We start from the raw sequence: 24,437 nt of genomic DNA, 5'->3' as shown, positions 1-24,437 counted from the left end.
TATAATAGTGGATTTGTTTGTTTCTCCTTGCAATTCTATCAGTTTTTGCCTCACTTGTTTTGGCATTCTTTTCTTGGCTGCATACATGTTAAAGATTGTCCTGTCTTCTTGAAGAATTGACCCTTTTATTATTATGTAATACCCCTCTTTATCCCTGTTAATCTTCCTAGTTCTGAAATCTACTTTGTGTGAAAAAATACAGCAACTTCAGTTTTCTTTTTCTTGGTGTTAGCATGGTATATCTTTCTGTATCACTTTATTTTAGAATTGGTTTCTTGTAAGCAACATGTAGTTTGGGTCTTTTTTTTTTTTTTTTTGGTTGCGGTGGGTCTTAGTTGCAGCAGGCAGGCTCCTTAGTTGTGGCACTCAGGCTCCTTAGTTGTGGCATGTGAACTCTTAGTTGCGGCATGCGAGTGGGATCTAGTTCCCTGACCAGGGTTCGAACCCAGGCCCCCTGCATTGGGAGCGTGGAGTCTTAACCACTGTGCCACCAGGGAAGTCCCTGGGTCTTATATTTTATCTTCCCCTCTTTTTCTCCATTTTATGGTTTTTTTAAAATAAATTTATCTATTTTTGGCTGCATTGGGTCTTCGTTGCTGCACGTGGGCGTTCTCTAGTTGTGGCAAGCGGGGATACTCTTTGTTGCGGTGCGCGGGCTTCTCATTGCGGTGGCTTCTCTTGTTGCAGAGCACAGGCTCTAGGCGCACAGGCTTCAGTAGTTGTGGCACGCGGGCTCAGTAGTTGTGGCTTGCAGGCTCTAGAGTGCAGGCCCAGCAGTTGTGGCGCACAGGCTTTGTTGCTTCGCGACACGTGGAATCTTCCTGGACCAGGACTCAAACCCATGTCCCCTGCGTTGGCAGGCGGATTCTTAACCACTGCGCCACCAGGGAAGCCCCTCCATTTTATGGTTTTAAATGAGCATTTTATATTATTCCATTTTCTCTCTTACATCAATTATACTTTTTTTTTTTTTTTACTTTTAATGGTTTCCCTAGAGTTTGCAGTATACATTTACAACTAATCTGAGTTTGCTTTCCATAATTCTGTACCACTTCACAGATAGTGTAGATACCTTATAACAAAGTATTCCCAATTCCTCCCTCCCCCTTACAATATTTCTGTCATTCATTTCACCTATCCATAAGTTGTAACCACACAATATATTGTTGCTATTATTATTTTGAACAGTATCTCTTAGTTCAGTTAAGAATAAGAAAGTAAAAGATTTTATTTTACTTTTATTCCTTCTCTGACCTTTTTTTTATATATAGATCTGGACTTCCGACCTGTATACTTTTCCTTCTTTCTGAAAAATGTCTTTTATCATTTCTTTCAAGGCAAGTCTACTGTCAACAGATTCCCTTAGTTTTTATTTGTCATATTTCCCCTTCACTTTTTAAAAAATTATTTGCTTATGTTTACTTATAAATCAAATTATCTACTCACATAGTTTCAAGTGTTAAATCATTCTGGAATTCTTATTTTCAAAAACAGCACCTTTATAGCTGTCATCCCGTTTGTTTTTTTCATAGAAAAACTCTTTCATCATCTAATACTTTTTAAGTTTAATTTTTGTTTATTGAGTGCTGCTGCCTGTATTTCAGTTTCTTCTGTAGTCCTGCCCTGTTTTGCCAGAGCCTTGGGACCTCTACATTTGTCTCATGTTGGTGTAGGTGATGCCTTCTATAAATCAGTCACTTGGTGTCATTTTTTTTTTTTTTTTGGCCGCGCTGCGTGACATGTGGGCGTTTAGTTCCCCCACCAGGAATCGAACCCCTTGCAGTGGAAGCGCAGAGTCTTAACCACTGGACCACCAGGGAAGTCCCAGGTGCCAAATTTTGATTGTAGTTTTCATTCCTTCTGAGGTACTGTTTTCATAGGAGTGTTCCTGAATTAACTTTTTTTTTTTTTTTTTTTTTTTTTTTGCGGTACAAAGGCCTCTCACTGCTGTGGCCTCTCCTGTTGTGGAGCACAGGCTCCGGACGCGCAGGCTCAGCGGCCATGGCTCACGGGCCCAGCCGCTCCGTGGCATGTGGGATCCTCCTGGACCGGGGCACGAACCCGTGTCCCCTGCATCAGCAGGCGGACTCTCAACCACTGTGCCACCAGGGAAGCCCCTGAATTAACTATTTTTAAACAAGTTTTTGTGTGTATGTGTGATAAAATATACATAACATAAAATTTACCATTTTAACCACCTTAAAGTACACAATTCACTGGCATTAAGTATATTCACAGCATTGTGCAACCATAACTACTGTCCATTTCCAGAACTTTTTCATCATCTCAAACAGAAACTCTGTACCCATTAAATAGTAACACCCCATTCCCCTACCCACCAACACCTGGTAGCCTCTATTCTACTTTCTGTCTCTATGAATTTACCTATTCTAGTAACTTATATAAATGGAATCATACAATACTTATCCCTTTGTTTCTGGCTTATTTCACTTAGGGTAATGTCCTCAAGGTTTATCTATGTTGTAGTATGTATCAGAATTTTCTTCCCCTTTTTTGTTGTAAAATATACTAATATATAAAACAAAAAATTTACCATTTTAACAAGTATACAGTTCAGTGACATTAAGTACATTCAGTGTTGTACAACCAGCACCACCATCCATCTCCAGAACTTTTTCATCATCCCTAACTGAAACTCAGCACTAACTCCCCATCTCCCCTCCCTCAACCCCTAGAAACCTATATTCTACTTTCTGTCTCTATGAATTTGACTGAATAAATCATATAGTATTTGTCCTTTTGTGACCGTTTATCTCATTAAGCATAATGTCCTTAAGGTTTATCCATGTTATAGTATGTATCAGAATTTTCTTCCTTTTTAAGGCTGAATAATATTCCATTGTATGTATATACACATTTTGTTTATCTATTCATCTATCAGTGGGTACTTGGATTAGTTCCACCTTTGGGCTATTGTGAATAATGCTGCTTTGAACATGAGTATACAGCTCTCTGTTCCAGTCCTTCCTTTCACTTTTCTTGGGTATATTACCAGAAGTGAAATTGCTGGATTATATAATTCTGTTTTAGTTTTTTGAGCAATTGCCTTACTGTTTTGTACAGAGTCTGCACCATTTTGCATTCCTATCAGCAGTGTACAAGGTTCCAGTTTCTCCACATTCTTGCCAATACTTACTTATTTATTTTAGCCATCCTATTGGGTGTGAAGTAGTGTCTCTTTATGGTTTTCATTTGCATTTTCCTAATGATTAGTGATGTAGAACATCTTTTCATGTGTTTGCTGAACATTTGTAGATCTTCTTTGGAGAAATGTCTATTCAAGTCCTATGGTCATTTTTATTTGGATTGTTTGGGTTTTTTCTTATTGAGTTATAGGAGTTAGTGTGTGTGGTTTTTTGGTACATGTTGTTTTGTTTTGCTGGTTGGTTGGTTGGTTGGTGGCCACACTGCACAGCTTGTGGAATCTTAGTTCCCCAACCAGGGATTGAACCCAGGCCCTTGGCGGTGAGAGTGTGGAGTCCTAACCACTAGCCCACCAGGGAATTCCCAGGAGTCAGTGTTTAATTGTTCCTGCAGTTAATGGCTTCATCAGCTTCTGCTTCTAGTAAGCTGATCTTGGCTGTGATTCTCTGTATTCACCTGTTTTGGGGGTGGCAGTTTTCTCTGATGGATCTAAGACTAAGACAAGTCATTGATTTTCAGTCATTGATTTTATATAGTTATTTTATATATATATATTTTAATATATATATATTATATATATATTTATATATTTTTTATATATTATATTATATATTATATTATATATTATATTATTATAATATATAATATATAATTATATATTATATATATTTTTATATATTTTTAATATTATTAGATATTTTTAATATTATATTATATATATTTACTTATAATATAATATATTATATTATATATTATATATTTATATATTATATTATATTTATATATATATATTTATATATATATTTTATATAGTTAATGTCCAGAGTGGTATTTTTAAGTACAAATCTGATTTTATCCCCTTCCCTATCACCCCCACTTCAGTAGTTCTTCATTTAACAATTGGTAAAATTGATATTTAAGATTATCTTCCAAGGGTTTGCATGTTCTAATCCATGACTTTTTTTTTTTTAATAAATTTATTTATTTTTTATTTTTGGCTGAGTTGGGTCTTCGTTGCTGCACACAGGCTTTCTCTAGTTGTGGCGAGCGGGGGCTACTCTTTATTGCAATGCGCGAGCTTCTCATTGCGGTGGCTTCTCTTGTTGCGAAGCATGGGTTGTAGGTGCGCAGGCTTCAGTAGCTCTGGCACGAGGGCTCGGTAGTTGTGGCTCACGGGCTCTAGAGCTCAGGCTCAGTAGTTGTGGCACACAGGCTTAGTTGCTCCGCAGCATGTGGGATCTTCCCAGACCAGGGTTTGAAGCCATGTCCCCTGCATTGGCAGGTGGATTCTTAACCACTGCGCCACCAGGGAAGCCCCTAATCCGTGACTTCTTACCTCTTCAGAATTCAGCTCACTTTATGCTTGTTTTCCCCCACAGAAACTCTTTGTTTATCCTCTTCCTTCTACCTGTATTGCTTCTCATAATCCATCTTCCACCCTTTACCAAGTAAACACACATTCTTTTGAATTTTAGTTCAGACATCCCTTCCTTGGGGAAGCTTTGCCTGACCTCCCTGACAAGGTCAAATTCTCTCACTTTTATTATCTTACAGCACCTTGTTACCACTCCTTTATGTTGTTTCGCAGTTACAATGTTAAATTTGAAGTTATTTAATTAATGTCTGTTTCTCTGACTAGACTATAAGCTCTGTGAGGGCAAGAACAATGTCTCTCTTGACTTAACATTGTATATCCAGAGCTTCGCACAGTATTAGCATGTATTAGGTGGCTCATTAAATACTTGTTGAATGAATTAATAAACCTTTTTAGAGGGCAAATTTTCAGTATCTATAAAAATGTTAAGTATATATATCTCTGATCCCTCGATTCTACCTGTAGAAATTTATCCTGAAGCTATAGTTATACAACCAAATGAAAGTTAAATATACAAGGATGTTATTCATAGCATTGTTTGAAATAATGGAAACCTGGAAAAAGTTAAAAATATGTCGGTGTATGAGTAGTGGTTAGATACCTTATGGCATTTAAAAACAAAGTAACTGCTGTTGTTATAAATAATAAGGGCATCTATATATTGGCATTCAGAACATACTATATTATTAAGTGAATATGACAAGTTACACAATAGAGTGTATAGTATATTCTCAATTTTTGTTTAAAAGTGTTTTCCATGTGTTATATATAAGAAGTTATGGGGCTTCCCTGGTGGCGCAGTGGTTGAGCGTCCGCCTGCCGATGCAGGGGACACGGGTTCGTGCCCCGGTCCGGGAAGATCCCACATGCCGCGGAGCGGCTAGGCCCGTGAGCAATGGCCGCTGAGCCTGCGCGTCCAGGGCCTGTGCTCCGCAACGGGAGAGGCCACAACAGTGAGAGGCCCGCATACTGCAAAAAAAAAGAAGCTATGGACACCGAACTCTTTATGGTAGTTACAATGGCAGAGAGGGGGAGAGGAACAGGAAACAGGATAAGGAAAGGAACAGGATAAAAACCTTTATACAGTAATACCTCTATATTTCTAAATTAAAGCTTAGAGAATCAGATTGAAAGCTATAAGTATACTGTGATTATAACTGCATTAAAATAATGCAAATGAGAACCTTATTGGAAGAGAGTACAATTAAATACTAATAAGGGTTTATATATGATATTTTTCTCTGGTTTTTCGGTTATTGTGGTTATACTGTTTTCGTGAAGACAAAAGTATGCTTCCTTATATATGAAGAAAACAACTGGAAAAAATTATCACTAAATACTTAAGCTAATCTTCAAGGCAGTAAGTATACTTTATTTTTTAGGATTATTTTTCATATTTTATAGTTGTATATTGTAGAACACAGTTTTCACAAATGTTGGAAACAGTTCATTCAAAAGATCTGGTTTATTTTAATTGGCTAGATATCAAGTTAAAACATTTAAGATAGACAGTATATTACTAATTGCACTCTTTTTTTTTTTTTTTTTTAATTTTGGTGCGCTCGGTCTTCATTGCAGTGTGAGGGCTTCTCTAGTTGTGGCCTGCAGACGCAGGCTCCAGAGCACATGGGCTCAGTAGTTGCGGCGCACAGGATTAGTTGCCCCACGGCATGTGGGATCTTAGTTCCTCCACCAGGGATCGAACCTGCGTCCCTGCATTGGAAGGCGTATTCTTAACCACTGGACCACCAGGGAAGTCCCACTAATTGCACTCTTGAATGCCCTCAAAACTCTGCACATTTATATAATCAAATAAGGCAGTATAGGGAATTCCCTGGCGGTCCAGTGGTTAGGATCCGCGCTCTCACTGCAGAGGGCTCGGGTTCAGTCCCCGGTCGGGGAATTAAAATCCCACAAGCTGCGCAGCATGGCTGAAAAAAAAAAAAGGCAGTATACTTTAAATTTTAATAGCATTGTTTTAGTATTAGTATAAGTTTTGGTATCCTGTAATACAGTGGTGTATTTCACAAGGGGAAACATACATAGCAGCTTAATTTTCAGTAAAATTTGCCTTTTTATAACCAGAGGTATTTGTATTTGTTCCACAGCGGAGGTGAAACGTGTTGGAGATACACTTTTGGGTATGGCTACACAGTGTGTTCAAGTCAAGAATGTAATAAAAACATCCCCTCAAACTCTCTCAAACCTGTGCCTAAAGATAAATGTTAAACTTGGAGGGATCAATAATATTCTTGTACCTCATCAAAGGTAAGATAAGCTAATCACCTAATAAAATATTAATTTTTCTCTGTATTGCCATATCTAACACCTGTGTAAGAGACAGCTTTGATGATTCCTGCCAAGGGAGATAAGTAGACATTTTGGCAAAAACTTAAGAGTTTTGATTGGCAAAATTTACAAGATTTTTTTATGAAAAATCCCCTCCCATCTCCATTTTCATTTAATATGCAAAGTACCTCGTCCCTGGCTAGAAAGTATTGAGAATTTTATTTATTTTTCACTGGAGAGCCCAGCTTGAAGAACTTTCTCATTGTTTGGTAGTCATCTTCAAGCTGGTGTCATGAGGCAACTCACTCACCTAGAAAGTGAGGGAAGCCTTTCTTCCCTCCTTTAGGGGCTTTGGGTGGAGTTGGATGGGGGGGCATGTCAGTTAAGTAAATCAGTTAAGGAAGCCATATCAACTCCTGGTGGAGTCAGTGGGACAACAGATGTTACTGTTATATCACCATCATGTCTAAGAGCTCTTAGGAAGTATGACACGTAATGACCTAGAAATAGGGTGATGGGGAAGAGGCTGTTATTTGGAGAATTGAACAACAGTTTTCCTTTTAATAGTTGAAGCAACTAGGGCTCTAAAAAATTAAATATCTTGTTGACACAGAAGCTCTTTTTTTCCTGTTTTTCCATACTGCCTCTGTTTCCCATCCCTATTAAATATGAGATTCATAAATGACATGAATATAGAATTTTATCAACAACTCCAAGAACTAAGAGTCATTTGAATCTTAAAGGATACAGTTTTAAAATAAAATGAACTGCTAGCTACTTTATGACTATTAAATGTATGTTACTCAAATTTTATACTTTTGGTCAGAGGCGGGGGAGTAGTAGAGTCCCATAATCCCTTCCAATGTGGTTTCATGATTCTTTATCTACTTGAGAGATTACATTGGCTTAAAATGTAAGTAGGTTAAAGAATTATTGATACAAATCAGTGGATTAATATGAAGAAGTTTATCATTTTATGCCTATTAAGAATGCTAGCAGCAGTTGACCTTTGCAACCACCAGCACCGCTGCTTAAGGCAGAAAACTGCTCTGAATACTTCTCTTACTAGAGATTCATGATTTAAGAGAATAAAGCTGTCAGTAGTTCAAGCCTATGAAGTTGTCTATAATGGACGTCCTCTGTGCTATGCCAGCAACTTGCAGTTGTGTTGCAGTAGTGTGAAATAGGTAAAAGAATAATGAAAAAAATGATCTAACTCTTTTTAAAACTGTGTTTAAGACCTTCTGTGTTCCAGCAACCAGTGATCTTTTTGGGAGCAGATGTCACTCATCCACCAGCTGGTGATGGGAAGAAGCCTTCTATTGCTGCTGTGAGTATCTTTAGACAGGTTTATCTTATCTAAAGTTTAGACAAAGATCAACATTTTGGTTTTAACTTTTTGAATTTTAATTACATTTTCTTTGAAACCAACTTTTATAAATACAAAGTTTAAAAAATATGTTTATAAAGTTTTATAAATATATATATCTATATGTAGATCTATGCAGAGCCAACTTTCAAATGTTCTTTGGGTTTTTGAAAAGAATGATTATTCTCTGGTTTGGAGGCTGCAAGTTCTGTATATATCTATTAAATCGAGTTTATTAATTATATTACTCAACTCTTCTGTATCCTACTTTAATTTGTCTGTTTGACCTCTCCATGGTTGTATATTTTCAGTTACTTTTTGTAATTCAGAGTTTGTTTGTATATTTCAGTAGTGTCTTTGTTACAGAAAGATGCATTACATATAAGTTTGCTGGATTGCATTTTTTTCAGTATAAAATATCTCATCTTTGTCCAGTTTTATACTTTGCACTTGAATTCTTTATTACTGCTCCTCTTACTTTTAACATCTGCCTGTTCTATCTTTTGCCCACCTTTATATTTGTAACCTTTCTGTGTCAGTTCAAAAGTGTATTTCTTATAAATTTCATAAAGCCAGATGATATTTTACCCAACTTGAAAATTGCTTGACACACCATTGTAGAGCAATTATACTCCAATAAAGATGTTGAAAAAAAGAAAGAAAGAAAATTGCTTGATTTTAACAAATGCCAACATTTTGAAAATGTCAACATATTTTAGGCATACTTGATAAATTTCAGAAATTAAACTGTAAGACTTTTTATATATTTTTTCTATCATTCATTATAATCTTTACTTTTAAAAATCTGATAAATCTTAATCTTTCCTTGAAAATGATAGTAATATTAAATTTTTCACTTATTTTTCCAAACCTCTTTTCATTGATGAAGAAAATTGACTTTTGTCTATTAATAAATTATATTTCCTTGTATTCTTAATGTTGTGCATAAATTGTGTACATTTCAAGTGTCCTAGAGGTAGTATTGAGCAATCTCTGATATTCATTAAAATGTTCCTAGAGAAGATAAAATAATACAAAATTTCTAAAGACTTACTTTGGATTTGCTATTTTAGGGTTGTTTTCCAAGGAAGTTTAAGCACATTTAAATTCTTTTGGACTTCTGGGTTGTCATTGTCCTTTTTTGCTAAATCCATTTCTACCAAATATTCACTTTCTTTTATAATTATCAGAGGTCTTGTAAATAGAATTTGATTATTTTTGCTATATATCTTCTATTCCCAAGAACTTAAAGACTAGTGTGAGAAACAATGTAAGTAATAAATGCCATATAGTATAATAGATACTACCATGATAGTGATGTAAATTAAAATTGCAAAAATCTGGTGTGTTGAGGAATTCCAAATGCAGGGAATTGGAATGTAGTATAGCAGACTGTGAGGCTTGTAAGATTTTGTAAGGCTTTTTTTGCCATCAGAGGGAGTATGGATTTATTTTTAGCAGTGAAAAAGAAATGGTCAGGTTCCTTTTTTTCTTTTTTTTACTTAGAGAAGATTTAAAAAAGCAGATACAATTCCATGTACCTAAAGAAGTAGACAAGTTGTAGCTCACTTTTTAAAAAACTCTTGGTTATTTTCTAATCTGACCTAAGACTGAAGAGAAATGTAAGAATTTTCCATATCTTGGTTTCTAATAAGATGTTTAAATTACTGACAGGAATTTAGGTACTCTTTTGAAATAGTGTGGTTTTATTTATTTATGTTTTAATTGATATATAATTGACATATAACATTATTTTAGTTTCAGGTGTATAACATAATTTGATATTCATATATATTGTGAAATGATCACTACAATAAGTCTAGTTAACATCTGTCACCATACATAGTTAACAAAAGTTTTTTCTTATGGGGAGAACTTTTTTTTTTTTTTTTTGGCTGCTCCGGGTCTTAGTTGTGGCACACAGGATCTTTCCTGGTGGCGCGTGGACTCAGAGTGCGTGGGCTCTGTAGTTGCAGCCTGAGGGCTCTCTAGTTGTGGCACCTAGGCTTAGTTGCCCCAAGGCATGTTGGGATCTTAGTTCCCTGACCAGGGATCAAACTGGCGTCCCCTGAATTGCAAGTGCTGAGAACTTTTAAGATTTACTCTCTTAGCAATTTTCAAATATGCAGTACAGTATTAACTGTAGTCACCGTGCTGTACGTTACATCCCCATAGCTTATTTATTTTACATCTGGAAGTTTGTACCTTTTGAGCCATTTCACCCATACCCCACCCCTCTGGCAACCACCAGTCTGTTCTCTATATCTGTGAACTCAGTTGGGATTTTTTGTTTGTTTTTTGTTTTTAGATTCCACATATAAGTGGCATCATATGGTATTTGTCTGACTTATTTCACTTAACATAATGCCCTCAGGGTTCATTCATGTTGTCACAAATGGCAAGATTTCATTCTTTTTTATGGCCAAATGATATTCTATTGTATGTATATGCCACATTTTCTTTATTCATTCATCCATCAATGGACACTTAGGTTGTTTCCACGTCTTGGCTGTGTAAATAATGCTGCAGTGAACATGGAGGTGCAGAGGTCCATTTTTGAAGCATGACTTTATTATAGATACTACCCTGGAAGAAAGAGAAGCTGGAGGTAGAATAACCAGCTGGTTCTTGGTCCAGGCTCTGATCAGTGATGTGTGAATACTTTTAAATATTCTGGTTCCAGTGATCATGCTTCAGTAGATCTATGAGTGACTACAGTCAAGGAGAACTTATAAGTTCATGCTTCAGAGTTCCGTCTGCTCCAATCACATAACAATATTAAGACACAGAGAGAAAAAATTAAGATAGCTACTCTCAAAACCAAGATTTAAAATTTATGAAGCATAAGAGTTCTTAAGGTAATGCCAAAGTCATCTTGAATATGGCTCCTGGGATAGTTTGCTAAACTGTAAGAGCTATAAAGAGAAATCAAGAGTTTGAATGGACCTTCTTTTTTATTTATCTCCTTCCTCTATGTACATCTCTTTGTCTTTCTATCCTTACTAATATTTAGGTTTACCAGCAACATCTGTAAATTAGAGCCAAATTGTTAAATATAAAGTACAGCCTACTTATGGGAAAATAGTTTTTGACCCTAGACTGTGTCTTTTATTTTGTTCTTCACTGGAATTATCTATTTTTATTACTTTCAAAATGAACTGTGATAAATAGTTAAGGTTATAATAAAATACAAATTTAAATGAAATCCTTTTCCTTTTTTTTTCAACTTTTTTATGGTAAAATTCATATTCATATAGTTTTAAATACCTTAATTTCTATGTTTTCTTTACTTTTTTCAACCTAGGTTGTAGGTAGTATGGATGCCCACCCAAGCAGATACTGTGCTACAGTAAGAGTTCAGAGACCCCGACAGGAGATCATCCAGGACCTTGCCTCCATGGTCCGAGAACTTCTCATTCAGTTTTATAAGTCAACTCGGTTCAAACCTACTCGTATCATCTTTTATCGGGATGGTGTTTCAGAGGGGCAGTTTAGGCAGGTTGGTTGCCTGGGATTCTCATCATACTGTGGTTAAATCAGATACTGTGTTTATAATATGGTGTCTAGTTCTGAAGTTAGGAGCCTTAATTGAGAGTTCCTAAAGTCAAATTTTGATACTTCCTTAGATTTTCCCTTTTAAAATATTTACTAGATATGTAAGCCTTGATCGCTAAGACCATGCTCTGATAATAGTTAAAATGGAATAGAGAAGTATAATTAGCTGTGAGGTGATGAGTTTAAGAAATTCTAAGTCTAAATCATTGTCTTACTTTGAAGTATGTATAGGAGAACAACTGACTAGATCAAATCTTTCCATTTCATCTTCTCTAGGTATTATATTATGAACTACTAGCAATTCGAGAAGCCTGCATCAGTTTGGAGAAAGACTATCAACCTGGAATAACTTACATTGTAGTTCAGAAGAGACATCACACTCGATTATTTTGTGCTGATAGGACTGAAAGGGTAATCTTACATTTATTGTAATACTATTATAAGCAAAGGTTATCTAACATAGTTCATAGAGCACTTAACAAAGGCTCTCTGCCAACAGCAGAGTTTCTGATATATAGTAGTAGGTTACAGCAAAGCAGATTGATTATGAGTATAGGAGCATCAAAATAAGTTAATTTTTAACTTTCTAGAATTTCTAGTAACACTCCAAATGTTCAAAATCCCATTATACTTTTTTGTTGTTGTGAAGAAACTCATAGTTTTAAAATTGTTCTTTTTATTCATATTTTCCTTAAATGTTCAGAATAAAAAAGGTATGTTCTATTTTTTAAATATCTTGTAAAAATTAAAATTAATTTTACAAGCTAGGGACATTCTAGAGTGATTAGTGAAAATTCATGCAAACTAACTTTCATTTTCAGTGCTCTGCCCCCATCCTGTAAACCTTAGAGCAGAGAAATCTGAGGAGTACAAGGGTCAGTGTCCCCTTGGGAAAGGGGATCAATAGAAAAGACTGAAAAAGAAAGGAGTGTGTCTTGTCTTTGGTACATATTTGGTCTTTGATTACACTGGTGTGTAGCTTTGGGCAAGTAACTTAACATCTCTGTGCCGGTTTCTTTCTGAGCAAGGTTTGGATAATATTAATATTTGCCTTATTTGGGTTTTTGAAAGGGTTTTTTTTTTAAATTAAAATGTGTAATGTACTTAGAACGGTGCTTAGGCACATGCTAAGCACTCAGTGGAGGTTACCTAGTTGTAGAGTGGTGGTAATGGTGGTAGTGATAGAGAAAAAGAGGGCATAATGGCAGGCACTGTTCTGGATATTTTTTATAAATTTAACTCATTTAACCCTCACAAACAACACTCTGAAGTACTTATTATTATTATCCCCATTTTTCACAGTAGGAAACTGTGGCACATGGAGGTTAAATTGGTAGAGCTAGGACTCAAAATAGGCAATCTGGCTCCAGAGTATTCTTAATCACTGTCCTATACCACATCTCTAATAGCAGTAATGATAGTTTTATTTTGGCCTCCATGTTTTTAAAGGCCTGTGCCCCAAATTACATTTCTGTACCTAGAAAACCAAAGGTTTCTTCAAAAGTTAGATCAGGAAAACCTAAGTTAGATTTAATGATTTCTTGCAACTGATGTTTAATTGTGCCTTTCCTTCATTTGTTTGCTTCTCTTTCATCTTTGCTCTAAATCTACTAATCATAATAGATGAGAGATAATTATAAATGAGGAAATAGGCACAGAGAGGAAAATACTGTGCCCTAGATTTCATGACTAGAAACTGGTGGAGCTCTGATATGAACCCAGGCATTCTGCCGCCTCTCTAAAGAGAATAAAACTTTTAAATGTATATTAATTAGGAGATTTGTGTGTTAAGAATAGGCATAACTTAGTAGTTTATGAACTGTTTTCTTTATTTTGTGATTTGGTGAAGCTAGCTGGTTGGTCCACACAGATATAACTCCAGCCACCACCTGGTAACAGTCCCTCACACAGCAGAAATAATGTCTGAGTCAGTAAAAGAGTCTCTGATTTGTTAGCCTTGTAAACCTCGACTTACAATTAATGATTTTAAATATGTTAGGGATAAGGAGGTAGAGGTAAGTATGTATATGCATTTAAAGTGTTTTATTAGGAGACTTTCATTATCAGGAGTTTCGAACTTTTTCATTTACATCATGTATTACTCAGAGAAAATCATGGTGTCTGTTTTCTTACAAGATGTTGAAACTGCAAATATAAAATAAAAGAAATAGGGCCTTTGCAGTCATTTCCATGTTTGACTCTCAGTTCTGCCCTTTATTGTATGCTATTGGGTGAGTTATTTTGTATTCCTGAGCTGTAGATTCCCCCCAGACAAATGGGAATAATACCTAACTTGCAGGATTATGAGGATTAGAAATAAGGTATGTAAAGTACCTGGCATATAAATGGTTAACAAATGGTGACTGTAGTTGATGCTGTGGTCAGCATTCTTTCCCTCTAAAAATATAGGGTTCTCTGAGAAAAATGCTAATTTTCATAAAACTGCACATTCAAGAGTACCTGCTCTGCACAGACATCATAAATTGGAGCACTTAACGTAACTTTTTTTTAAAAAAATTTTTAAGTTTTCTACCCGTATTACGATCAACTACCAGCTAAGCATCAGTAGAAACTCATAACTTTGTTATCAGCTTTCACTTTCAGCAACATTTAAGAATAGGAACTAGGACTAGAATAAGGTCTGCTCTTAATGCCTGCTTAAGTAATATTTCAAGCCGAAAATAGTGAAACATGGAATCAGCCTATGTATTTATATCTTTTTAAAAGTGCTTTCAGACACATTCTTTACCTTTGTCTTGTTTGTTTAAACTTTGACCGAACAATCTAGGTCGGAAGAAGTGGCAATATCCCAGCCGGAACAACAGTTGATACAGACATTACACACCCATATGAGTTTGATTTTTACCTCTGTAGCCATGCTGGAATACAGGTAAGCCTATACTTTGGGTGAAATGTTTTTATTCAGGAACTTCTGTTCTTAGGCATATTTTTTAAATCTCAGAAAAGAGAGAAAGAAATATTCTTCTCTACACGTCAGATTGTTTCCACGTGAAATTAGAATGAAACTTTCAGTAACTAAATCATATCCCCTTTCTCACCTTGAGAGGGACTTATTTCTACGAAAGTACCAGAATATAAGTGTTTTAATAGAAGGCATCTCCCTAAACTATGTCCTTAATTTAATGCAAAACTTCAAAAAACTCTAAAATACCTGATTGTTCCTTTGATGTATTCCTTTTGATAATAAAATACTTCATAGAAAACTCTGACACTCACTGGCAGATGTTGAGCACGTGAGAGAGTTTAGTTGTAGAATTACAGCTTTGAGTTTCAGTTAAATAATTCTAAGTCTTTTCTTATTTTTCAGAAAATCTTTTTGTTAATTTGTTAGCTATACTTAGTAAAACATAAGCTGTAATTCAGAGCTTCTCCAACTTCCCAGCAACAGAGTGTGAATCCACATTCGCAGGATACCTGAGAGAATGTAGCCCGGAACTATTTTAGTTTACTTGCCATTGATTAAAATAGAAATTTCAGGAAGATGTACCTAACTGTATATCTGACTCTTAAAGCTTTATATGTCCCACATACACTAACCCCAGTTTCACTCTTAGGGCTTTAAAATTATTGTCCTACTCATTTATATATGTTCTTATAACTGCTTCTGTTTACAGTCAATGTGGTACATTTTCATGGTGGGTGGTAACAGTCAGCAAAACAAAGTTAAAAGTACCTTCTGAGATAAAATCTATTATCATTCGAGTACATATTTTAACCTTAAGTTTCTCTCCATGTATCCCAAGGAACCCTACTGCTATGACTTTTTAGTTAATATAATGGAGGGGGAAAAAAGGTTCTCTATTCACATAAATTTTAGAAATGCTGGTCAAACAGATTGTTTTTTTACTCTAGAACTTTTGGATACCATTGATATGCAAATGGTTGTTATGAATTTTCAAGACAGGACTATTTCTCCAATGTATTTAACCAGAAACTTTAGGGACCAATATTTTGGGAGGACACCAAATTGAAACTTTGCTCTAGTCAGCAAATAACCAGGAATATTTCACAGGGACTTTCTGGGCTTTCTCTAGTTGCAGTGAGTGAGGGCTACTCTTCCTTGCAGTGTACGGGCTTCTCATTGCCATGGCTTCTCTTGTTGCAGAGCACAGCCTCTAGGCGTGCAGGCTTCAGTAGTTGCAGCATGCAAGCTCAGTAGTTGCAGCACATGGGCCCTAGAGTGCACGAGCTTCAGTAGTTGCAGCGCATGGGCTCAGTAGTTGTGGCACACGGGCTCAGTAGTTGTGGCACACAGGCTTAGTTGCTCCACGGCATGTGGGATCTTCCCAAACTGGGGATTGAACCCATGTCCCCTGCATTGGCAGGCAGATTCTTAACCACTGTGCCACCAGGGAAGTCCCCAAAGACCGTTCTTTACATGTCTTCCCAGCTTTATTAGACTTTTCTAACTTCTCTGAGATCAAAAGGAGGAGTCTTATTTTTTAACAGCTAAAATTAAAATCGACTCATTCCTAACCAGTATGAGATAATATTTTTGTATCACTACTTTTAACTTTACCAGTGAACAACAGATCCTTTAACAACATTTTGGCCAAATTCCGTAACTTCTTGACATTTATGTTGGTCATACTGGTGTTTACAGCTTAGTTCCATTTCCTCCCCTCCCCATTTTATTTTGAGATAAAATTCCCATTCATTTTTAAAACTTAAATTTACAAATAAAATTAAAGCTTGGCTTTTCCCTTCTACCCTCCACCTGCCCAAGACAGGCTCTAGAGCTTTGGTCCCAGTGTTTTGAGTAGGGGAGGAGACCATGGCCTGCCTCTGAGATACCTCCTTCCCCTCCTCCTTCTAGGACTCTAATTCATCTGGTACCGCTGACTGCCAGAATGTCAGTAGTGGGGAGATGACACAAGTCTTTCTCTAGTCCATTCTGATTCTTTCTAATCCCTTAGCCTCCATGGAGCTGAGAACCCTCAAAGGGCAGCAGTGTCCTTCTTTAGCCCCATCTGTGGTATAGACCCCAGCCCCTTCTTTAGGTTAGATATCGCATTGCATGGCTCCATGGCCCCTCCTTCTCTACTCAACTTCATTTTTTTAGATTCGCAGAACTGCTTCCAAGAGCTCTCATCGCTCTAGCTGTATGGAGTTGGGAGAGTGGGCCTATGGACTCTGAACTCAGGAATAATCCAGTTGGGGAATGAGATGGGATAGTCTCTCCCTTTCTAACAGGCTCTCATCTTTACAACTCATTCTCTTGGAGTGCCCCTTACATGTCTTTAGGGGAGAGAGAGTGCCTTTCCTCACAACTGAAATTCTGTATTTTCACAAAACTCTCAATCTCTTCCTATATTGAGAGGATAGGGGTAAGGTGAGAAGAGGCCAGAGCCCGGGATTTGATGGTAAGACCTGTCCTGAACTGTCTCCTCTCGGTGAGCCCTTGAGGGAGGGTAGCTGATTCCAAAGGTTGGTAGCTCTTTAGAATGTAAGATGCTTAGCACCTTTAGTCCCCTGCTTTGGACCTTAGTTGAAATTCTAGGACAGCAGGGAAAAAAAAATCCTACTTACCATACTGTTAGAAACACATTAACCGGGTGGAGCATGTGACCCCTCTGACCTACCAAAGGAAATTCTTCTGAAGACATAAATGTACCTGTTGAGGAGTGGGCGGCGTCCTAAATTATAACTTCCTAATATGAATCTCCCAAACTTCGAAGATGTCCTTCACTGTGAGTTAACATTCCTTTGACTCCACTTTAATTAGCTCTCTCTACCATTTTCTTTGGGTTCCTAACTTGGTCTTTTGCCCCAACACTCAGCACATGACCCCTTCCTTTTTTCTCACTAAGAAATTACATTGTCAGTCATGCCTACTTTCTTCCCTCCTTTCCCACAGGAAAAAGGGTCAACCTGTAGAACTGTTCTCATTCGCCCTTGCCTGCCTTAAGTTGGCATTAGTTCACCAGTTACCCTCTTTCGTATATCTTCAGTCTCCTTTAAGCTTCTGATTCCATTCCCTTAGCTTATAGTTATCCCCGTCCTAAAGTACAGTTCCTTGCTCCTGCTGTTCTCCTTTAAGGTACTGTCTTTCTACCATTTGTCACCAAACTGTTGTTAAAAGGATAGCCTAAACACACTCACCAAAATGGCTAAAATTTTAAAAGACAAACAGTATTAAGGATATAGAGCAACTGGAACTCTTATACTCTCCTGGTAGGTGTGTAAATTAATGTGAACGTTTTTTAAAATTGGCTGGCATTATCTACTAAACTTAAATATATGTATGCTCTATGACCAGGATTTCCACTCCAAGATAGCCAACAGAAATGCATATCTATGTTCACCAAAAGATAGTACGTTACTATTCATAGCAGCACTGGTCATAATGGTCAATACAAAAACTATCAGTACAAACAGTTCAAATGCCCATGATCAGCAGATTGGATAAATAACTATACAAATGTGATTTATACAACAGTAAGAATGATACAACAGTATGTATGAATTTCACAATGTCAAATCAAAGAAGCTAGACCCAAAGGGTACATACATTATAAACTTCAAAAACAAGCAAAACTAATCTATGATGTTAAAAGTCAGGTTACAGGCAGCAGGGTGGCAGGTAGGGTAGTGACCCTGAGAGGGCACAAAGGGGCTTTGTGGTTGCAGTTAACGTTTAGTTTCTTGATTTGGGTGCTGGTTTCATGGGTATATTCTCTTTGTGAAAAATTCATCAGTCTACATGTATGGTACATGAATTTTTCTCTCTATATCTTTACTTCTATAAAAGGTTTACATTAAGAACAAAAAAGACTACACTTATTTCCTCTTCAACTTACAGCAAACTGCCTTCTGCCCCACCGTTATTGCTCCTTGATCTCTGTAACTTCTGACTCTGTTATAATCATGCACTCATCAAAACCGTCTACCATTTGGCTTCCACTACACATTTTATCCTACCTGTCGTCTTACCCTTCTGTTTTTTCTAGGTTTCGTTCTTCTTCCACCCACCTTTTTTTTTTTTTTTTTTTTGCGGTACGTGGCCTCTCACTGTTGTGGTCTCTCCCATTGCGGAGCACAGGCTCCGGACGCACTGGCAGGCTCAGCGGCCATGGCTCACGGGCCCAGCCGCTCTGCGGCACGTGGGATCCTCCCAGACCGGGGCACGAACCCATGTCCCCTGCATCGGCAGGCAGACTCTCAACCACTGCTCCATCAGGGAAGCCCCCACCCACCTTTTAAAATTTTAAGTTCAGGGAATTCCCTGGCGGTCCAGTGGTTAGGACTCAGCTCTTTTACTGCCGTGGGCCTGGGTTCAGTCCCTGGTCAGGGAACTAAGATCCTGCAGGCTGTGCAGCACAGCCAAAAAGAAAAAAAAATTAAGTTCAAGTAATATTTATGACTTTGAAATCTCTTTTTACAGATACAACTTTTCTCCGGATTTCCAGATCTTGAAGTTATTTTTGATTGTACCCTCTCACCTGCCACCCTTATCTAATGGAATCCCTGAACTCTACAGAATCTATCTTCTTAGTCTAAGACCTATCTCTTATTCTTTTTTTTCTTTTTTGGCTGTGTTGGGTCTTCGTTGCTGTGCGTGGGCTTTCTCTACTTGTGGCGAGCGGGGGCTACTCTTTGTTGCAGTGCACGGACTTCTCATTGTCATGGCTTCTCTTGTTGTGCAGCGTGGGCTCTAGGTGCGCGGGCTCAATAGTTGTGGCTCACGGGCTCTAGTGCGTAGCCTCAGTAGTTGTGGCGCACAGGCTTAGTTGCTCCGTGGCATGTGGGATCTTCCCGGACCAGGGCTCGAACCCATGCCCCCTGCATTGGCAAGCGGATTCTTAACCACTGTGCCACCAGGGAAGCCCCTATCTCTTATTCTTATCCTCACCTCCCCTGCTTAGTTCAAGTTCTCATTATTACTTTCCTATCCTGGGTGCCCTCATTTAGTCTGTTCTCATTAGATTAATTAAAACAGCTAAGATCCGGACTTCCCTGGGAGGAGGTAGTATTTGGTAGTAATTTGAACTTTATCCCCAAAATCTTGCACAGTGTCTGAAAAACGATAAATATTTGCTAACGTATGAGCTAACCTGTCTCTTTTCTCCTTTACCACTGCCATTTTCATACTTCATACATTCATCATCTCATACCAGCACTAGTGCAGCAGCCTCCTAATTGCTCCCCTTGCTTTTAGTCTCTTCCTGTTTTCTTTTTTTTTTTTTCATGGGGGTGGTGGTGGTGGTGTTTATTTAAAGTAAAAACAAAAACAGTTCACCCATTTCTCCCACCCCTGCCTCTGGCAACCACCAATCTGTTCTTTGTATCTTTGACCATGCTTTTTAAATTATTTTTCATTCATTCATTTTGATTCCAGATATATGGCATTTGTCTTTCTCTGTCTGACTTATTTTACTTAGCATAATGTCCATATATATATATATCACAATTTCTTTATCTATTTATCCATCGATGGACACTTAGGTTGTTTCCATATCTTAGCTATTGCAAATATTGCTGCAATGAACATAGTGATGCATACTTTTTGAATTAGTGTTTTTGTTTTCTTCAGATAAATACCCATAAGTGGAACTGGTAGATCATATGGTATTTCTGTTTTTAATTTTTTGAGGAACCTCCAAACTGTTTTCCATAGTGACTGCACCAATTTACATTCTCACCAACGGTGTAGGAGGGTTCAAAAGAGAACTCTTATGCGTTGTTGGTGGGAAAGTAAACTGGTGCAGCCACTATGGAAAACAGTATGGAGGTTCCTCAAAAAACTAAAAATAGAGTTGCCAAGACTTCCCTGGTGGTGCAGTGGTTAAGAATCTGCCTGCCAATGCAGGGGACATGGGTTCTAGCCCTGGTCCGGGAGATCCCACATTCCGCGGAGCAACTAAGCCCATGCACCACAACTACCAAGCCTGCATTCTAGAGCCTGCGAGCCACAACTACTGAGCCCACGTGCCACAACTACTGAAGCCTGCACGCCTAGAGCCCATGCTCCACAGCAAGAGATACCACCGCAATGAGAAGCCCTCGCACAGCAACGAAGAGTAGCCCTGCTCACCACATCTAGAGAAAGCCTGCATGCAGCAATGAAGACCCAATGCAGCCATAATTAATTAATTAGTTAATTAATTAATTAAAAAAATAATAATGAAAATAGAGTTGCCATATGATCCTGCAGTCCCACTCTTGGGCATATACCCAGAGAAAACTATAAATACAAAAGATACATGTGGGGGGCTTCCCTGGTGGTGCAGTGGTTAAGAATCCACGTGCCAATGCAGGGAACACGGATTCGAGCCCTGGTCTGGGAAGATCCCACATGCCGCAGAGCAACTAGGCCCGTGTGCCACAACTACTGAGCCTGCGCTCTAGAGCCTGTGAGCCACAACTACTGAAGCCCGCGTGCCTAGAGCCCGTGATCCGCAACAAGAGAAGCCACCACGAGAAGCACGTGCACCGCAACAAAGAGTAGCCCCTGCTCACCGCAACTAAAGAAAGCCCACACACAGCAACAAAGACCCAAAGCAGCCAAAGATAGACAGACAGACAGACAGATAGATAGATAGATAGGTAGATAGATAAATTTTTTAAAAAGAAGGAAAGGAAGTGAGGGAATTTAGTAAAAAAAAAAAAAAAAAAAGGTACATGAGGGACTTCCCTGGTGGTACAGTGGTAAAGAATCTGCTTTCCAATGCAGGGGACATGGGTTCGATCCCTGGTCGGGGAACTAAGATCCCACATGCCGCAGGGCAACTAAGCCTGTGCACCCAACTATTGAGCTCTCACACCTAATGAGAGAGGCTGCATGCCACAAACTACAGAGCCCATGCACTCTGGAGCCTGTGCACCACAACTAGAGAAAGAAAAACCAGCATACCACAACTAGAGAGAAGCCCGTGTGCCACAACTAGAGAGAGAAAACCCGCACGCTGCAACAAAAGATCCCGCATGCTTCAACTAAGACCCGACACAGCCAAAAAAGTAGAGAAAATAAATAAATTAAATAAATAATTTTTTTTAAAATTTATTTTTGCAGTACGCGGGCCTCTCACTGCTGTGGTCTCTCCCGTTGCGGAGCACAGGCTCTGGACGCCCAGGTTCAGCGGCCATGGCTCACGGGCCTAGCTGCTCCGTGGCATGTGGGATCTTCCCAGACCAGGGCACGAACCCGTGTCCCCTGCATCGGCAGGCAGACTCTCAACCACTGCACCACCAGGGAAGCCCAATAAATATTTTTTTTAACAAAAGAAGATACATGCACTCAAGTGTTCATTGCAGCACTATTTACAATAGCCAGGACATGGATACAACCTAAATGTCCATCAACAGATGAATGGATGAAGAAGATGTGGTATATATTACAATGGAATACTACTCAGCCATAAAAAAGAATGAAATAATGTTATTTGCAGCAACATGGATGGACCTAGAGATTATCCTACTAAGTCAAGTAAGTCAGAAAGAGAAAGACAAATACCATATGGTATCACTTAATGTGGAATCAAAAATATGACACAAATGAACTTATCTACAAAACAGGAACAGACTCACAGACATAGAAAACAGACTTGTGGTTGCTGGGGGTGGCAGGGGTGATGGATTGGGAGTTTGGGACTAGTAGATGCAAACTATTATATATAGAATGGATAAACAACAAGGCCCTACTGTATAGCACAGGGAACTATATTTAGTATCCTGTGATAAACCATAATGGAAAAAAATATAAAAAAGAATGTATATATATGTATAACTGAATCACTTTGCTGTATACCAAAAACTAACACGACATTGTAAATCAACTATACTTCAATACAATAAATTTTTTTTTTAAAAAGTTCCCAGGGAATTCCCTGGCAGTCCAGTGGTTAGGACTTTCACGTTTCCACGCAGGGGGCACAAATTCAATCCCTGGAACTAAGATCCCGCATGCCCCACCATGTGCCCCCCCTCAAAAAAAAAAAAGTTCCCTTTTCTGTCATCACTAACACTTGTCATTTCTAATCTTTCGGATAATAGCCATTCCAACAGGTATGAGGTGATACCACGTTGTGATTTTGATTTGCATTTCCCTGATGATTAATGATGTTTAACATTTTTTTCATGTGCCTGTTGACCATCTGTATGTCTTCTTTGGAAAAATGTCTATTCAGATCTGCCCGTTTTTCAACTGGATTTTTTTCTTTTGCTATGAATTTTATGAATTCTTGATATATTTTGGATATTAACCCCTTATCAGATACATGATTTGCAAATATTTTCTCCCATTTAGTAGGTTGCCTTTTTGTTTTCCTGATGGCTTCCTTTGCTGTGCAGAAGCTTTTTAATTTGGTGTAGTCCTACTTGTTTATTTTTGGTTTTGTTGCTTTTGCTTTTGGTGTCAGATCAGAAAAAATCATCACCAAGACCTATGTCAGGAGCTCATTGCCTATGTTTTCTTTCAGGAGTTTTATGGTTTCAGGTCTTACATTTAAGTCTTTAAACCATTTTGAGTTAATTTTAGTGTATAGTGTATGGTATAAGATAGCGCTCCATTTTCATTCTTTGCATGTGGCTCTCCAGTTTTCCCAACCCCATTTATTGAAGAGACTGTCCTCTCCCCATTGTAAGTTCTTGCCTCCTTTGTCATAAATTAATTGATCATATATGCATGGTTTATTTCTGGGCTCTATTCTGGTCCACTGACCTATCTATGTGCCTGTTTTTACCATACTGTTTAATTAGTATAGCTTTATAATATACAGTCCCCAACATATGATAGTTTGACTATTTTTTGACTTTACAGTGGTGCAAAAGTGATATGCATTCAGTAGAAACTGTACTTCAAATTTTGAATTTTGATCTTTTCCCCAGCTAGTGTTGTACAGTACAATACTCTCATGATGCTGGGCAGCAGCAGCAAGCCACAGCTGCCAAGCAGTCACATGATCACAAGGGTAAAAAACTGATATACTTACAACCATTCTGCACCCATATAGCCATTCTGTTTTTCACTTTCAGTACAGTATTCAATAAATTACATGAGGTATTTAACACTTTATTGTAAAATAAGCTTTGTGTTAGATGATTTTGCCCAACTATTGGCTAACATAAGTGTTCTGAACACGTTTGAGTTAGGCTAGGCTAAGCTGTGAGGTTCGGTAGGTTAGGTATATTAAATGCATTTTGACTTAGGATATCTTCAACTTAAAATGGGTTTATTGGAACATAACCCCATCGTAAGTCAACGAAGATCTGTATAATATTTTACTTCTTTTTCTTGGCTGATTTCACTGGCTAGGACTTTCAATAACTATGTTAAATAAAAGTGGTGAGAGTGGGCATCTTTGTCTTGTTCCTGATCTTAGAGTATGATTGAGTATGATGTTAGCTGTGGGCTTGTCATATATGGCCTTTGTTATGTTGAAGTACGTTCCCTCTGTACCCACATTGTTGACAGTCTTTATTATAAATACTCAGATGCTTTTTCTGCCTCTGTTGAGATGGTCATATGATTTTTGTCCTTCATTTTGTTAATGGGGTGTCTCACATTGATTGGTTTGCAGATGTTGACCCACCCTTACATCCTAGAATAAATCCCCCTTAATCATGGTTTATGATCCTTTTAATGTGTTGTTGAAGTTGGTTTGCTAATATTTTGTCGAGGATTTTTGCATCTATGTTCATTAGGGGTATCGGCCTGTAATTCTT

The 24,437-nt window shown here is 37.8% G+C and overlaps 1 protein-coding gene across 11 annotated transcripts in view; it reads left to right on the top strand.

The window, feature by feature from the left end:
- The window catches only part of AGO3 (argonaute RISC catalytic component 3), a 126,826-nt gene that overhangs the window by 86,905 nt on the left and 15,484 nt on the right, over window positions 1–24,437 (top strand). For all 11 annotated transcript variants that reach the window (XM_022575218.3, XM_089896116.1, XM_089896102.1 and 8 more), the window contains 5 exons: window positions 6,649–6,808; window positions 8,069–8,159; window positions 11,503–11,697; window positions 12,030–12,164; window positions 14,542–14,643. In XM_022575218.3, the coding sequence (XP_022430926.1) occupies window positions 6,649–6,808; window positions 8,069–8,159; window positions 11,503–11,697; window positions 12,030–12,164; window positions 14,542–14,643 (683 nt within the window). The remainder of the gene's footprint in view (window positions 1–6,648; window positions 6,809–8,068; window positions 8,160–11,502; window positions 11,698–12,029; window positions 12,165–14,541; window positions 14,644–24,437) is intronic.

The sequence above is a fragment of the Delphinapterus leucas genome, chromosome 1 (genome assembly GCF_059928025.1).
Source record: "Delphinapterus leucas isolate spDelLeu-1000000601 "Yukka" chromosome 1, BTC_Dleu_Yukka2, whole genome shotgun sequence".
Taxonomy (NCBI): Eukaryota; Metazoa; Chordata; class Mammalia; order Artiodactyla; family Monodontidae; genus Delphinapterus; species Delphinapterus leucas.
This window is presented reverse-complemented; position numbering and strand designations above follow the sequence as displayed.